At 37.1% G+C, this 17,952-nt stretch overlaps 1 protein-coding gene across 3 annotated transcripts in view; it reads left to right on the forward strand.

The window, feature by feature from the left end:
* Tulp4 (TUB like protein 4) overlaps nt 1-17,952 on the forward strand; it is a 199,148-nt gene that overhangs the window by 120,050 nt on the left and 61,146 nt on the right. For all 3 annotated transcript variants that reach the window (XM_003468440.5, XM_063232955.1, XM_013151089.3), the window contains exon 3: nt 382-543. In XM_003468440.5, the coding sequence (XP_003468488.1) occupies nt 382-543 (162 nt within the window). The remainder of the gene's footprint in view (nt 1-381; nt 544-17,952) is intronic.

Below are 17,952 nucleotides of genomic sequence, written 5' to 3' on the forward strand. Positions count from 1 at the left end.
AGAGACTGTAAAAACAGTGTTTAAAAAATGACCCTCAAGCCAGACATCCTAGAATCATTCTTGGTTCTGCCACTCACCCCACTGTGACTAAGAATAAGTCAGTTAGACCCTTCTCTGTGCTTTAGTTTTCTCTATAAATGAGGAGATAATACTTCCATAGATGTTGTTATGGGCTTTGTAAATTCACAAAGCATGTATAATAGTGCTGACATTGTATTTCATTGCAGTCATTTTTACTGTAGTTTTTCAAATGCCTTGTATATTGTTTTCTTTAGGACATCCTTATCTTAGCCAAAAGGCTAACATAATGACTATAGGCTTTGATAAAAGTGTTTTCCCTTTCAGATTATAAACTGACCCCTCTTCTTATATGTCTTGAAGGTGAGTGATTTCACTTGGAGCCACGATGGGACTCAAGCACTTATTTCATATCGCAATGGGTTTGTCCTGGTTGGTTCTGTCAGTGGACAAAGACACTGGTCATCTGAGATCAACTTGGAAAGTCAAATCACATGTGGCATATGGACTCCTGATGACCAACAGGTAATGTCTCTCAGTGTGAGTAATATTAAAACCACAGGGGTGGAGAAGAAAGGAAGCAGGAGAGAGAAAGGTGGTCCAAGAACCTTTTAAAGAATCACAAAAGAAACTGGGAGTGGTGGTACACACCTATAATCTTAATACTCTGGGTAGCTGAGGCAGGAGGATCACAAATTCAAGCAAATAATGAGATGCTGTCTCAAAAAGACTGGAAGTGTAGAGGCCAGTACAAAAGCAAACCCAAAATCAAAGGAAAAGAACAGCAAAACTATCCAGGTAAAACTTAAAATGTTAACATTTCAATTTTATAAAATGTTCATATAGATTTGTTTTAAAATCACATGAAGTTTATAGGTCAATGGAGGCAACTGGAGACTATCCGCATAAATGAAATAAATAAGAATCGTATTTGTAAATATCATATTGTGTCTTTAGTGTAAAAAGTAATAAAAACTGTAGAAGTAATAAGACCCAAAATGTGTAATTGCTATTGTAAAAAAGAAAGGGAAAGAAAGTGCTCTAAAGGATATAATTACATGTATGTTTACGTGTGTAAGATAGATGACCATATTACTAAGTTTTTGTTGGATCATTGAACAGAACTGTTTGCACTTTCACTGTTTGAATGTCCACTTTGTATGCTTTAATATTGTAACTTGAACAACTATTTCTAAGAAGACAATATGTAATTTATCAACTAGTGATTTCTTATTTTTTTTTGAAATTCTGTATTATTTCTACCCTATTTTCTGTTTTGCTTTTTTTTTCTCTTTAAATAAAAATTTTTTTAAAAAGAATTGAAAAAAATCAGGTCCCTCAAATTTAATGACCCAACCCAAAAATCGGCATCTGAAATGAATACACACTTCTGAGATGAAGAAATACAAATGGAAAATAAATACATGAAAAAATGTTAAACATCATTGGTCACTCAAGTAATGCAAATTAAAACAGCATTGAGATTCCATTTCACTGCAGAAAGAATGGCTAACATCAAGAAATTAACAATAACAAATGCTGGAGGGACTATGGGGGGAAAGAACCCTTCTCCATCATTGGTAGGAGTGTAGATTGGTACACCCACTGTGGAAATCATTGTTGAGATTCCTCAAAAAACTAGGATTAAAGGTTCCATTCTATCCAGCTACTCACTCCCCTTCTGGGTATTTTCCTAGATGAATTGAAACCACCTGTTATGAATTAAAAATTGGTAATCAACTGAACACCAGCTGAATTAAATCAGCATGGTGCCCAGTGTAAATGGCCCACCCAAGGAAAGTTGCCAGCATAAATATAGACATGGAAAAGAGCTAGTCCTTGTAGGTTCTCCTAAGTAGTTGCTATTTCCAGCTGTTGGTTCTCCTGGAGGAGCTTGTCATGGTTAGCTTCCCTGTTTGAATTCGGCCATTAGCATCAGAGGAGCTCAGGACCTTGTCGGTGAGAGTGGCTGTGGTTCACTTTGAGGGAGCTCTGCTTCTTACATTGAACATCGCTTCCTAGCTCTGGAAGGGAAGATATGTGCTGTTTAATCTCCAGGAGAAGTTTGTCACACTGGCTTCCTGGCATATACTCGGCTATTCTCATTGTCAGAGGAGCTCAGAACCTACTTGTCGCTGAGGACAGCTGCGGTACTTTTCAGGGCAGCTCTGGTCCTTATTTTGAGCACGACTTCTTGGCTTCAGTGTAGAACCCTAACCCTACTGGCACAGCTCCTTCATCCCACTGGCATAGACTTTCTGGCTTCCACCACTGACCTTTCGGCCTTCGAAGCAGATCCATAAACAGACTGGAATGAGTCATTGTTATGAACTCTAGACCTCCAGTTGGACTCATGGGAGGCATTGTCATGGGCTGTAGTTCTTCAGCTGTACTCATGCAGGGCATTGTTGTGGGATCCAGACCCTTGGCTGAATATTCTGGATCTTCAGTGCTGTGGACAGATTTCCTGTACTTTTTGTGTTTAACTCTGAGTGACCATCACAAAATAATATAAATTCTATGTCCTGATTATAATTGTTCTCCTCACAACCCCTGATTATAACAACATCATACCACAGTGTGCACCTATGTTTATAGCTGTACAATTTGTAATAGCCAGATTTTGGAAGCAATCCAAATGCTCAACCGAGGAGTGAATTTTAAAAATGTTGTATTTTTATACAATGAAATATTACTCAATCACAAAGAACAATAAACTCGAAGCTTTTATAGGTAAATAGATGCAGCTAGAAACCATACTCACAAGTGAAGTAAATCAGACTTGAATGTGTAAACACCATATTGTCGCACTATTGTAAGAAAATGAAAGAGTAAATAAGATCCAAAAGTTACATAGATATGGTAAAAGGGAAAGAAACTACTCAGAGGGAAAATATTATTTGATCAATATTGCATGCCTATATCTGAGCAACTATTTTGAAGATAACAATATGCAATGTAACAACCGCTGTTAGATTCCTATCATCTTGTTTTGAAATCCTATATTACTATTGTTTGTTGTTGTTATTGTCATTTTCCTTTTTTTCTTTTTTGACCGTTCACTTCTAGATTTTTCTGTTTTTTCTCTTTTAAAATAAAAAATACTTGAGTACAGTCACGTGAAGTCAATTGATAAATTGATAATGGATGTAACAATTCACAAAAGAGGAAGTTCAGCTAGTTAGTAAACATAGTAGAGAAGTTTTCATTCTTTGAGGAAAATATAAAATTAGCATAGTAAGTATATACTTGTCACTTACTAGCTAAATGTAAATGATACAGAATATTTTGCTGGTTATTGATAAGAGTAAGCCTCACTCATTGCTTATAATGTGTATTAAGACTTTTGGGGAAGTAATTTGGCAGAATATGTCAAAAGGCTTACAAATTGTCCATTTTTGTAACATACTTTGGAATTTAGCTAAAGAAACAGAAGTAGAGAGAAGCTATAATCATTTAAGTATTATATATGTTAGTAAAATTATAGCCTTTTTGACTAAAAGAATGATTACATAAAGTAACATAACTATTTAAAAGAGAATACAGTAACTCAGTAAGTTATTCAGATTTTGATTATGATGATATAATCTGAAAAAACTTTGTAAGGTATTAAAGTCAGACATTGCACATGTGAATATGTTGCCATATTATAAAACAACAGCCCCCACACACCCCAAAAAAAGACATCCACATGGTAAAAAACAATTGGTAAAAGGTGAATGAAATCTTGCAAAGAGCAGGATGTGATGGCTCATGCCTATAATTTCAGCAGTTGGGGAATTGAAGCAAGAGAATTGCTGTATGTTCAAGGTCAGCAGGAGCTACAAAGTGAATTCAATCCCAGCCTGAACTACATAGTAAGACATTGTCTCAAAAAAATAAAATAAAATAGTTATTTTATGGTGATGAACCAGCAATTCATTTTCTAAAACATAATTTCAAAAATTTTGTCTAAAACTACATTGTTAATTTGCAAAATGTAGGGTTTGACTACTTAAAATCTTTGTGAACATAAAATTTATTTTCCAAGTGTAGCAGAATCCATAAAATGCCCAAAAAACTTCATGTAGAGATACAAATTTTATGTTGGTAAAAAAAAAAAAAAAAGCGCAGTGTAATATATAGTACCATTAATTTTCTTTTTGAGCCCTTTTCTTTACTGAATTTCTTTACTATATTCATATCTTCTAGTAAAATTTTTTCTAGAAAAATATTTTTTATTTCTCAAATTTAGTGTTACTAGGTTTATGAAAAGATATTTTCAATTCCATTTCTTCCCTTGCTTTTCCTTCTAGGTCCCTAAGCATGTGCAGGGTGTGTGTGTGTGTGTGTGTGTAAATGTAAGAAGCATTTAGATTTATTGTAAAGTTTATCCTAATGAGTTTTATTATCCTGGAAGTATCCTCCTCAAAGAGAAGCCATGAAGTGCCCTTTTGTAAGCCACCTGATTCCTACATTGGTTTCCTGCTCTGGGACAAGGCCTATAAATGTAAACTACTTCTTGCCTAGTTCCCAGGGCTTTTGTAATGATTAAACGAGGGAACATATCTGAAAACACGTAAAAATATGTCAGCAGAAGTCTAGGCTTCACATTCTTTCCTTACCTAGAGAGATGGAGCCTGTGTGACATCTGTGAAGCTCACCTTGCCCTAGTGAACTGTGTCAGCCAGTGTCCTCAATATATTGCATATTTGGTGTGACAGGCATGGTCCCATGGGCAATGGTGCAGTGAGAGAGCTATACCTCCTTTGGAGTGCTTGAAGTGGTGAAAGAGACAGGCCTGTCTGCATACCATCACTGTGCCTGGGCCTACTTTGTTGTTGACACTAGTCACAAATGCCATGGGTTCTTCTCTCTTCACTGTGTACCCCAACTTCCATGACAGGACTGCTCCAGAAGTCCCTTCCTTTCAGCCCTTCTGTGAAGAAGTTTGTTAGTAGCTGCAAGAAATTATTTTCATCATATTTAAAAACATACTGTCTTAGTGACTTCTCCCTCATTGCTGAGACAAAATACCCAACATCCACAGTTAAAGATTTATTTAGCTCACAGTTTGTAGAAGATTTAGTTTGTAATTGGTTGGCTCCAAGGCAGGGTGGCACATGGCAGAGGGGCGACTGTTTATGACTAGGGAAGACAGTAAAACAACAAGCTAAGAAGTAGAAGAGGACGAGCCTCTCTCTGTCCCTTATATTGTATGCAGGCTACCCACTGTAGACCAAGTGAGTAGGCCAGCACTCACACCCTTAATGCCAGCATTGCACTTCAAATCAGTCACATACTCTAGAGTCAGCTAACTCTGAAAAAGCCCTCTGCCTGCATGAGGCTTTGGGGAGATATCCAAATATAAACCATAACACATAGGTATATTTTAAAGAACTATGCAGCATTTTGAAATAGGAAAGGATTTGAGAGCTCATATACCATATAGTTTGTGGCTTACAGACACATCTAGCACACCAACAGTGAGAATAAACAACATTACTAGGTATTTTAGGATAAGCCTTCCTGCCATCTATATATTGTTTGCACAGAAAACAATAGTTTCTCAACAGGCTAGACTGTCTACACCAAACAGACTAAGTAAATTCCCATATCCATGAACATCTTTCACTCAAATGTGCATGTCCACCCCCTGTAGCCTCTTGATAAGTGGTTACCCTGGGCATTTGTATTTAACTTCAAAGACCTAGTATAGGACTGCATTCTAGAACCACCTTTCTTCCTCAAAGTGTATTGTATGTTAGTTTATTTGGTTTTTTTGTTTTTTTGTTTTTTTTTTTTTTTGAGACAGGGTCTTACTATGCGGTTCAGGTTAGCCTTGAACTCACTTTGTAGTACAGGCTGGCCTCGAACTCATAACAATCCTTCTGCCTCAGCCTCTCAAGTGAATACTGGGGTTACAGGAGGTATGCCGCCAAACCCAGTTTGTATTTTTAATAAGTAGTGCTAACTACATTTAGTTATAAAACTATCTCAAAGGGTACATGATGAATAGGCCCCCTCTAGTATTACCAAGCCAACTAGTGTTCTTAAAACAGTTTAAATACTTTTTTTTTTTTTTTTTTTTTTGTCTTTTTCATTTTTATTGGTACCCGGGATCGAATTCACGACTGCCTGCTTGCAAGGCTGGTACTTATGCCGCTGAGCTAAATCCCCAGCCCCTAGTTAGAAACTTTTTTTATTAGTCTTGTGGTCAGCACCCCCTCCAGGTCCCAATGTGAGTATGTTTTAGAAAGTTATGAATAAATTTTAAAATGAGAGCCTGAAGATTTGGGAGGAAATACTCTAATAGGCTTTAATGTTAAATCTGAAGCCTGTGGCAGATGGACTGTCTTATCTGAAAATCTTTAAATACAGAATAGTCATATCTGTGGGATAGTTAACAAGTGGTCTTTTCCACTGTAAAGAGATGACTTCAAGATACAGATTTAGACGTGATTGTTAGCGTCAACTGTGAAATTTTATTAAAAAGAAAAAAATAAGAAAATCTTCTGTCAAGTGAGCAATTCTGCCACTTACAGTTGCCTTGATTTCAGTAACTTTCTGTAGTTACAAAAAGTTTAGACCTAGCCTTGCACTTCTGATGATCAGTGTTAAGAACACAATCGGAAGGTTTTGACTTCTCATCATTTCTCTTTCTGTAGAAAAGGAGAGACATCATGGCTGTCCTTTTAGTCCTCTGTCCTTAGCAGTATTTCAGGAATCTGCCACTGTAGTGCTGTTTCTAGAATTTGTCTTGAGTTTTTATCTGTTTCCCCAGCTTTCAGTCAGAAAAGCAGCCAGGCCTGGTGGCATATGTCTGTAATCCCAGTACTTGAAGAGGCCAAGGCAGAAGGATTACCTGGAGTTCAGAGCCAGCCTGGGCTACCTAGTGAGTTCAAGGTCAGTGTGAACTATGTAGGGAGACACTATCTTAAAAAAAAGGAAGAAAGAAAGGAAGATAGATTTAAAAAATTCAGAAAAGCAAACATGCAAAAGCTAACTCCTTCAGGAACCAGTTCCAAAGCTAGTAGTTACACTTCACAATAAAAGAGGTGATTGTTTATAGAAACGTGTTTTTTATTTTAAAGAGAATAAAACAAAACAAAGCAGATCAGAATAAAACAGAATGTTGTAATTTTCACTGAATAGATCTTTAATATTTAGATCTGTGATCCATTTTGATGTCAGTTTAGTGCATGGTAATAGGCATAGGTCTAGTTTTAGTTTTCAATATATGGAAAGCCAATTTTTCCAGTATCACTTATTAAAGAGGCTTTCTTCCAGTGAGCATGTTTGGCCCCTGTGTCAAAGATAAGGTGGCTGAGTCTGTAATTGTGGTTGTATCTTCTAATCTAATCCATTGATCTTCAAGTCTGTTTTTATTCTAGTACCATGCTGATTTTATCACAGTAGCTTTGTAGTATAAATTCAAGTCAGGGATTGTGATGCTTCCTGCCTTGCCTTTGTTGCCCAGAATTGCCTTTGCTACTGTAGGTCTCTTCTAGTTTCAGATGAATTTTAGTAATGATTTCTCTCAGTCTGTGAGCTATGTTAATGATACTTTGATTGGAATTGCATTAAATCTGTATAATAATTTTGGGAGAATGGCCATTTTCACAATGTTTGCTCTTCCTGTCCAAAAACACGGAATGTCTTTCCATTTTCTTAGGTCCTCTTTGATTTCCTTTTTCAGAGTGTTGTAATTTTCACTGAACAGATCTTTTACTTCCTTTGTTAGATTGATTCATAAGTATTTCATTTTTTTGTATGCTTTTGTGAAGGGTGTGGTTTCTCTGTTTCTCTGTCACAGTTTGTTTGTGTACAGAAATGTTACTGATTTTTGAATGTTGACATTGTATCCAGCTACATTACTGAATTTGGTCATTACATCTGGAATTCTTTCAATGGAGTTTTTGGGGTCTTCTATGTAGAATATCATGTCATCTATAAATAATGATAATGTAACTTCTTCCTTTCCTATCCTTATTTCCTTTTATTTCTCTCTCTCTTCTAATTTCTCTGGCTTATGTTTCCAGCACTATATTGAATAGGAGTGGTAATAATGGACATCTTTGTCTTGTTCCTGATTCAGAGTGAAAGATTTCAGTTTTTGACCGTTTCGTATGATGCTGGATGTTGGTTTGTCATAGATGGCTTTTATCAGATTGAGGTAAAGCCCATCTATTCCAGTTTTCCATAGGAATCTTACCATGAACAAGTGTTGGACTTTATCAAAAGCTTTGTCTGTATCTATTGAAATGATCCTGTGATTCTTATCTTTGACATATGGTAGATTATGTTTATTGATTTGCATATGTTGACCCATCTCTGCATTCCTGGGATGAATCCCAGTTAGTCATGGTGTATAATCTTCTTGATGACTTGCTGCATTCTGCTTGCCGATATTTTATTGAGGATTTTTGCATCGTGTTCATTAGAGAGATTGGTCTGTAGTTCTCTTTTTGGGTTGGCTCTTTCTCTAGTTTTTGTATTAGGGTAAAACTTGCCTCCAGGAATGAGTTAGGGACAATTGCGTCCCTTTCAATTTCATTGAAGAGCCTGAGGAGTATAGGAAGTAAGTCTTTCTTGAATTTCCTGTAATTAATTCAGCAGTGAATATGTCAGGACCTGGGCTTTTCTTTGTTGGTAAGGTTCTAATTACAGCTTTAATTTCATTAATTAAAATTGGGTTATTCAGCAGTTTTACAACCTCTTGATACAGCTTTGGTAATTCATATGTGTTTAGGAATCTGTCCATTTCTTCTGTGTTATCAAACCTATGAGTGTAAAGGTTTTGAAGTAGGTATTGATGATCTTCTGTATTTCCACAGGGTGTGTAGTGATTTTGCCCTTTTCATTCCTTATTGCATGAATTTGAGTTTTTTCTTTCCTTTTTAAAATAAGATTGGCTAGGAGCTGATCAATTTTATTTATTCTTTCAAAGAACCAACTCTTTGACTTGTTAATTCTTTGTATTGTTTTCTTAGTCTCTACTGCACTGATTTCTGCTCTGATCTTTATAACTTCCTCCCTGCTTTGGGCTTTGGGCTTGATTTGCCCTTCTTTTTCTGGATGTTTGAGGTGTAGCATCAGGTTGTTTTTTTGTGTGTTTTCCTGATGTGGAAATTCACCATAATAAATTTCCTTCTGAGGATTATTTTCTTTGCATGCCACAGGTTCCAGTAAGTTGTATTTGTATTTTCGTTTATTTGTAGATAATTGTTTCATTTCTTCTTTAATTTCCTCTGTGACCCATTGATTGTTCAGGATTGTATTATTTAATTTCCATGTGTTTATGGAGTGTTCGCAGTTTCTTTTGTCATTAATTTCTAGTTTCATGGCCCTATTATCAGATAATATGCATGAGATAATTTTGATTATTTTGCATTTGTATATGCATGTTCTCTGGGATAGTATATGGTCTAGTTTAGAGAATGTCGCATGTGAAGCTGAGAAGAATGTTTATTCTGATGTTGGGTGGAACACTGTACACATCTACTAAGTCCATTTATTCACAAGTTTGATTCAGTTCTGCTATTTCTTTGCTGATTTTTCTGTCTAGTTGATCTATCTCTTTGTGTCAATGGGTATTAAAAATCTCCATTATAATTGTTATTGCTTATTTGATTTCTCATTTCTATTAATATTTGTTTTATATAGCTGAGTGCTCCCATATTTGGTGCATGTATACTTAGGATTTTTATCTCTTCCTCTTGAAGTTTTCCCATAACTAGTATGTGATGACCTTCTTTATGTCTTTTGATCATTCTTGGTTTAAGTCCACACTGTCTACAAGCAGAATAGCTACCTCTGTTTTTTGGGATTTTTTATTTTTTTTATTTTTTATTTTTTGCTGGGGGGTCCAGTTGCATGAAGTATTGTTTTCCATCCTTTGACGTTTCAGTCAATGAATTTCCTTTTGGGTTAAATAGATTTATACAGTATACAGATTTATAATGTATACAGTATATGGTTGGATGTTGTTTCTTGATCGATTCTGCCAGTCTGTTTCTTTTAATTGGTAAATTGAGGCCATTTATATTAATAGTTATAACTGATATATATTGGCTTATTTTTGTCATGTTACCTTTCTGCTCTTGGTTCTTTTTTTTTTTTTTTTTTACATTTTTAAAAAAATTTTATTTAAGGAGAAAAAGAAAAAAAGCAGAGAAAGGGTACAAGTTATACAGATTTACAGAAAAAAATAAAACAGTAGGAAATCACTAGTTAATGGATTACATATTGTCATCTTAGAAATAATTGTTCAAGTTACAAAATTAAAGCTTATAAAGTGGACATTCCATTCTCATTTGCAGTGAGACTGCAAACAGTTCTGTTCAATGATCCAACAAAACTCAGTAATATCATTATCTATCTTATACACTTAAATATACATGCAGTTATATTGTTTAGAGCACTTTCTTTTCCTCTCTTTTGTACAACGACAATTACGCATTTTGGGTTTTGTTGATCCCACAGTTCTTACTACTTTTTTGGAAAAGAGTAGAACCAAATGTGACATAACAGAACAGAGTCAGTCAAATCAAAAGGGTGGACATAATAGATAATGTAAAAGTATTATACAAGGTGATCAACAATGGTTACCATAATGCCTCCCACTATCTCTAATAGAATTGCCTATATCATCAGTTATAATAAAATTGAACAAAACAGTAAAGAACAAAACCGGCAAAACCAAAACATTGGAGATATTATAGGTCTTCAAAAGTAGATAATAGTCATCCAGAATAGGCGTCATAATGAATCCCACTATCTTCACAGCTGTTGCCTAAACTTTTGAACCTGGTACTATCAAGCAAAACAGAATAGAGGAACATCAGTCAAAACAAGATGGTGAGAGCAATACAGGGCTTTAAATCAAGATAATGGAAAGTCAAAGTGGGTTACTATAATATATCCTGCTATTTTTTAATTTATTTTTCCCTTAATTAAAAGGATAAAATTAAAAAAGTAAATAATAAAATGGAGATTGAGATAAAAGAGGGCATAACAGCAAAACAGCGCAGATCAAAACATAACCATTTAAGCAAAATAGTGTTTCACCACAAGATAATCCCGACATAAAAGTAGTTACCATATTGTCTCTTTCCTTGAAATCCTTGAGTATAACTTCGTATACTGTAGCATCAAATATATCAAAACAATGTGAAACCATTTAAGAGAGTGACAGTATTACAGGATATTTAGAATCAACTAACAGAAAATGAGCAATGGTTTCTGTATAATCTCCTTGTCTATAAAAGTTTTTGCTTATACTATCATACATAATAAAATCCAGTAAGATACAACCTGTTTAGACCAATGGAGACAGAAGAACAAAAGCTTGATGAGACTTCAAAACAAGAAGATACTAAATCAGTATTACCTATTAAGACATCATTTTCTCCAAAATAGCTGTTCTTATCATCCAATCTTCTCTGCCTCATTTCTGTTGAGCTCTTTTTCTGTCATTAGTTGTCAGTTTGTCTTCTTCATTTTGTTTTCTGGTCCATTCATTGTGGCCTCTCTGCCACTATTTCTGGATTCTTTGTATTTTTCTTTTTTAGAATATCCTGCAGTATTCTCTGTAGAGTTGAATTGGTGGTTGCATGTTCCCCTAGTTCCTCTTTATCCTGGAAGCACCTTGTTTTTCCATCAATTTCCAGGGATAGTTGTGCAGGATATATCAATCTTGGCTGGAGATTATTATCTTTCAAAGCTTGAATTATTTCCCTCCATGCTCTTCATGATTTGATGGTTTGTGCCGAGAAGTCTGCTGTAATTCTGATGGGTGTTCCCTTGTAAGTGATCTGTTTCTTGTCTCTGATGGCTTTTAATATTCTGTTCTTGTATTGGATTTCTGGAATTTTAATTATTATATGCCTGGGTGTTGTTCTGTTTGGGTTGTAGGTGGCTGGGGTCCTGTTTGCTTCATACAACTGAGTATCTTTACCTTTTGTTAAATGAGGAAAATTCTCCTGGATTATTTCTGTGAGTAGCTTTTGTAGTTCATTTGTTTGTGTCCCTACTTCTTCTTTTATGTTCTTAATTCTTAAGTTATAGATCCTCTTATCATCTTCTTGTCTTTGTATTATTGCTGTTTGTTTCTTTGTTATTTTTAAGACATTTTTCATTTCATGCTCCCATATTACAAATCTGCCCTCCAGTTCAGATAATCTGTCCTTAGTTTCTTTTAAACTATTATGCCAGTTTTTGATAGAGTTTTTAGTTTCCTGGTAATTTCTTTGAACCTGCTTCACGTATTCTATGCTTTCTCTATTTTCTCCATCAAACAATTCTCCCCTCTTTTTCTGTTCTTCCATTCCACCATCTGTTTTTTCTTGGGTGGTGCTTAGCATTTCTCTAACTATTCTGCTTATGTCTAGCTTCAGGTCATTAATAACTTCATTCCTGAACTTGTCTATGAGGCTCTGGAGATAGCGCTTTATATCTATTGGTGCTGTGTCTGCTATTGCCTCTTTCTCAGGATTGGGGGCCGAGGACCCTTTCTTGTTGCTGCCTCTTCCCATATTCTTTGTTCCTTATATATGCAAGTGTATATAGGAGGCCCAGCTTCCTTCCCTGTCAGCCACAGTCTGATTGAATTGTGCTGGCTAGGTGTTCCCGCCTACTGCAGTGCACCAGGAAGTGGCAGACCAGACAGCCTATGTGGGGCCTGCCTCTCCAGGTTAATCTACCTTCAGGCACTGGGACCTGGGTTGTGCTAGCCTACTGGGTCTTGGCCAGCAGCGTCACGTAGGCTAAGCACTGCTCATCAATCCCGCCTGAGATGGGGATACGTGACTGAAGTCACTGCAGCACCCTGTTCCCGCAAGTCTGCCCGGTCCCAGAGTGTCCTCTGTTGGAGTCTCCTAGACCGTGGAAGACCGTGGCAGGTCAATGCACAGCTCCCCGCCCGTCCTGCTTTCAACTCCATTCGATTCCCGTTCTCAGAGCTTTCACTCATCTCTCTCCCTGCCAAGCAGATGTAGATGCAGCGGCGGCGGGAAACCCAAATCGCGGCTTCCAATGGCGCAGGCTCCAGCTTTCACGCTGAGGCTTTTCTGTTCCTGTTATAGCACCAGGATTGCATTCCCAGTTGGTTTCTCTCAGCCCAGTTCGTTCTTGGGTCAGCAGGGCATATCTCCTCTTGCTTATGATTCCTTACTCCATTCCTGAATTCTAAGCTGGGTCTTTCAGAGAGCCTCCATAGCTGCTGCTATCTGTCCACCATGTTCTCCCAGAAGTCCTCTGCTCTTGGTTCTTTAGCTTTCCCCTTTAATTGTTTTCCTTGCTTAGTGGTTTTTTGTTGTTATTGTTGTTGTTGGTAATGGTGGTGTTCTTGAAGTTGTACTTATTTTTATATCTATTTAGAATACCTTTCAGTATTATTTGCAGGGTTGGTTTGTTAGTCATGAAGTTCTTCAGCTGTTCTTTGTTGTGGAAGTATCTTACTTCTCCATTGATTTTGAAGTAAGATACTTCAAGGTACATCAATCTGGATAGGAAGCTGTTTTCTTTTAGGATATGAAATACTTCACTCCATACTCTTCTTGACTTCATTGTTTATGTTGAGAAGTCTGCTGTGATTCTGATGGGCTTTCCTTTCTTAGAGGCAATTTGTCTCTTTTCTCTAGCTTTTAATATTCTGTTCTTATGTTAAATTTCTGAGATATTGATTATCATATGTCAGGGTGTAGATTTATTTTGGTTATGGCTAATTGGAGTTCTATATGCTTCTCTTATTTGTATGTCATCTTCCTTTCCCATGCTTGAGAAATTTTTGGCTATTACTTCTGTAAATACAATAGCCTTTTTATATAACTTGTGTTTTCACCTTTTTCATTTACATCTACAACTTTATATTGTTTCTATTTGCATCATTTTGCAACTTTTGAATTGTTATTTCCTGATTCCTTGTGATTTTTTTTTTTTTTTGTCTTTTTCCTTATTATCGGTACCGGGGATGGAACTCACGACTGCCTGCTTGTAAGGCAGGCGCTTATGCTGTAGAGCGAAATCTCCAGCCCCTTCCTTGTGATTTTTAAAAGACCTTTCTTTCTTGTTCACTAGCTACAATCTTGTCTTCGAGGTCTGAAAGTCTATCTTCACATTCATTCAGGCAGTTTTGCCAGCTTTTGATGAAATTTTTGATTTCTTGGATCTCTCTTCAATCTGTTTCATGCATTCTGTTTCTTTCTCATATTATTTTCAAGGTTTCTATCTTTGCAGTGCTTCTCACTTTTTAGAACTACATCTTCTTTGGATGTGTTCAGCATTTCTTTTATTACATTTATTATTTCTTCTTTTACCTGGGAGATTATGTTCATCTGGGTTCCTTTACAGTTTCATGGAGTTATTTCTTTAATTCAGTTGCTATCATTTCAGAAGTTTCAGGTTTATGGCTTACACTTTCTTCTATGTCCATGTTACATAGGCTTGCTTGGGATGGGCTGGAGGTTTGAGATTGCATTTTGCTCTTCTGTTTTGTTATTACCTGTATTCCCCTGGGGCAGCTGAATGGAAGGTCTCAGTTGCTTCCTGTTTTGAGGATGTCTGTCTGTACTGCAGGAAGTTTCCCTAGTTGAGTGAGGATCATTAGGCAGGCCTTACCAGGTCCCTGGTAGCAGTCGAAAGCTCCTCAAATTGGAGGAGTATACACATGGGGTGGACCTTTAGCATACCCCACGTGGCACTCTGAAGCTCCCTGGCTGCTTGAAGTTGCTGGATGGGATTCTACCAGGTTCTGAGTGGCATACCAAGGCTGGACAGCTAGATGGAGTATACTGTGAAGGCCTTCAGCTCATGCCATATGGTGCACCAAAGCTCCCCAGCTGCTTGGGGTTGCTGAGTTGGGGCCCTAACATATTCTGAGTGAGGTGCTGAGGTTGCACGATTAGGTGGAGTTCACTGTGCAGGCTTTCTGCTTGTGCCAACTCAGGGTCACTGGGCAGTGCCGAGCCAAGACCCAGAGTGATGTACCAATGCTCCCCAGAGCTTTAGGGATGCTGGGCAGGGCCCTTCAACTGTCCAAGTGAGGTGCCAAGGTTGTAAGGCCAGGTGGAATTCCCTGTGCAGACTGCCTGCACCACTTGGTGCAGGAGGTTCCCCTGTCATGAAACATGTGGTTTTGAAGTTGAAATTTCTCAATAAAATTTTGTTTAAGAATTTGGATGAGAATTGTTTGTGTACAAAGATAAATGTACTGATGAGATGTCACTGCATCCAAAGCAAAATCTTTGAAGTGATTTAAGATCTTCCCTTTATGTCCCTTTAAGTTTATGGCTTTGTTCATTTTAAACAGATAAAATTGATAATAATTGTGTTTACTGATAATAGTTTTTACTTAAAAATAATTGACTAAAAATAGTTTGAGATGTATTGAAATGAAATTATATGTGATATATATATATCATAGTTCCATTACTCTTAAAACTTGTAGAATATATTCAAGGTTGAAAAGGCAATTAAACACAGAGATAGCTACTGAACTGGTATGGTCTGAGACACAGGTCTCTGTCAGCTTATGTAGCCTTGGTGTAAATATCACAGAAGGAACATTGTACCTTCCCTTACTTGAAGCTTATAAGCCACCAGAGTAACATGAAAACAGGACAAAAATTTAGACATCATTGACAGTGTTTTGGTGACCAGTTTGTAGGAGATTTGAGCATGAGTTTCTGGGTTTAAAGAAAAAAGGAAACCAGATGTGGATGTGGATGTGGATGTGGACACCTAAGATCCCAGCACTCTGGGAGACTGAGGCAGGAGGCTCTCAAGTTTGAGTCCTTCCTGGGCAATTTAGGGACTTAGCCAAGACCCTGTCTTAAGGTAAAATTTAAAAGGCCGGGGATGTAGGTTATTACAGAAGGACCTGGGTCCATTCCAAGTACTGGGGAGAAAAAAGCAAAAGCAAAAAAGCAAAAAACAAAACAAAAAAACCAGGATTATCCTTATTTCAGAGAAAACTCAGCTACCTGTCCTCAAGAAGCTTAGTGTACTGGGAGGCAGACATGCAAAATCAGAGCCAAGGTCAGAATGCTGTAAGGACCATGGTTAAGGTGAGACTAATTCTGTGTGCTTAGTTCCCAAAGCACTCTCATGAAATCTCTGAGCACTTGTTATGTATGTGAGTATGCTAGACATTGGAATAAAATGCAAGCCAGTCTTTGCTGGGTTTCATGTTGACTTAAACAGGATAACTTGGGGCATAATCCAGGGCAGATACAGGTAGGCAGTTAGATTGGTTTGGAGCATAGAGAGATACTTGCAATAGGCTTATCTGTGAATGGGGCTCATGAGACTGGCACATGAAAGCAATCTCAAAGAAAAAAGGAAAAGAAAGTCGAGCCCTGAGTAACAAAACAGGGAAAAGCCTGGAAGAGAAGACTGTGCTTGGAAAGGAGCTACTGACACCAACTTGTCTTGAGCATACTTGCTATTCAATCGGGATTAGGAATGGAAGCAGCAGAAATTGATGCCTTTGCTATGTGTATATTCATTATCATGAGACTTTCTGTCTGGTTATCCTAAGCCCTTTGTTTATATAAGCTTTATCTCATTGGAAGAGATCAGACATGAAAAGAACTTGTAATGGATATTTTTAAATTTTTGATTTTATGTTGTGTCAGTGTTCTTTAGCTATCTGTGACATACTTGTTCTAACATAGAGTAGTTTCCTTTGTCATGGCCGACAACTAGACTGAGTGCTGCTTTTCTCCTGTCTTAATAGTGGATTATGTTCCCATGGGACCTGTAGTTGGTATAGATTCAGAGTAGGGGACTTAAGGACTGTTTTTTTGTCCTATTTTGGTTTAGTGTGGTGCTAAGCATTGAGAATTTAATAAATTCCTAGTCTTTTATTCAGGAATTATATATCTGTAACATATATCGGGACATATATGTTACTCTCTGCAGAAGCATGTCTCTCCTCCCATTACAAACACTTCCCTGGACTTCACACATGATGATAAGTCCTAAGGAGATAATGTGTGCAAAGCTCACATGGTTCAAGTCTTAGCTTGGCTGCTGTAACACAGTATCGTGGACTGGTCTAAAACAGTAGACTGTGGTTTCTCACAGCCCTAGGGGCTGAAAAGCTCAGGACTAGAGTACTGACAATACAGTTTCTGGAGAAGATTCCTTTCCTGCTTGCAAATGGCTTCCTTTTCCCTTTATCATCACATGGCCTTTCCTCACGAGTGTATTGAGAGAAAGCATGCAAGCTTAGGTCTCTCTCCATCTCACAAGGGCACTGCACTCATCATGGAGGCCCTCTCCCTCATGATGTTTTTGAAACCTAATCACTTCCCAAAGGCTCCACCTCCAAATACAATCCATATATGCTTGGGGTGAAGAGGGGATATAATATAAATATTCAGTCCATAGCAGTCTGTGTCCTGTAAAGCTTATAGGCTAACATGAAAATCAGAAAGAAATTTTAAAATCACATGGTAAAGTTAGGAGAACAGTAATAAATCTGCTGATGGGAAGACTCTAGAGTGATAGAAAAACTCACAATGGAAAGAACTTAGTGTTTGCTTTCATACTAATGAGTTACTGAAGTCTTGTAACCCCTTCACCTATTATGAAGATACTTAACTGCTTTCAGAAAATGTGAACAAATGAGTAAGAACATGAACGGGGGAGAAGAAAAGCCTGCTCTGTGTACATCACCCATAGCATGAGTATGTCACTAGAATTCCCTAACTAACATTGTAACAAGACATATTCACTGCTTAAAACTGTTCACCAAGCACACTAAACACCTGCCTCTTCAAGGGCTGAATTCAATAGGTCTGAGCCATATTCCTAGGTCCTTATCCCTTTACCTGTGTTATAGAAGGGCTTTATAGTTTTACCATCAGTGCTTATTTTTTTCTGTTGACAGCCAAAATTTCAGCCTTTTCTAAAATGAATTTTACTGTGTTCTTAAGTAGCTTTATGTGT

The sequence above is a fragment of the Cavia porcellus genome, unplaced genomic scaffold (genome assembly GCF_034190915.1).
Source record: "Cavia porcellus strain 051 isolate PalLab524CR breed Dunkin Hartley unplaced genomic scaffold, mCavPor4.1 scaffold_22, whole genome shotgun sequence".
NCBI lineage: Eukaryota > Metazoa > Chordata > Mammalia > Rodentia > Caviidae > Cavia > Cavia porcellus.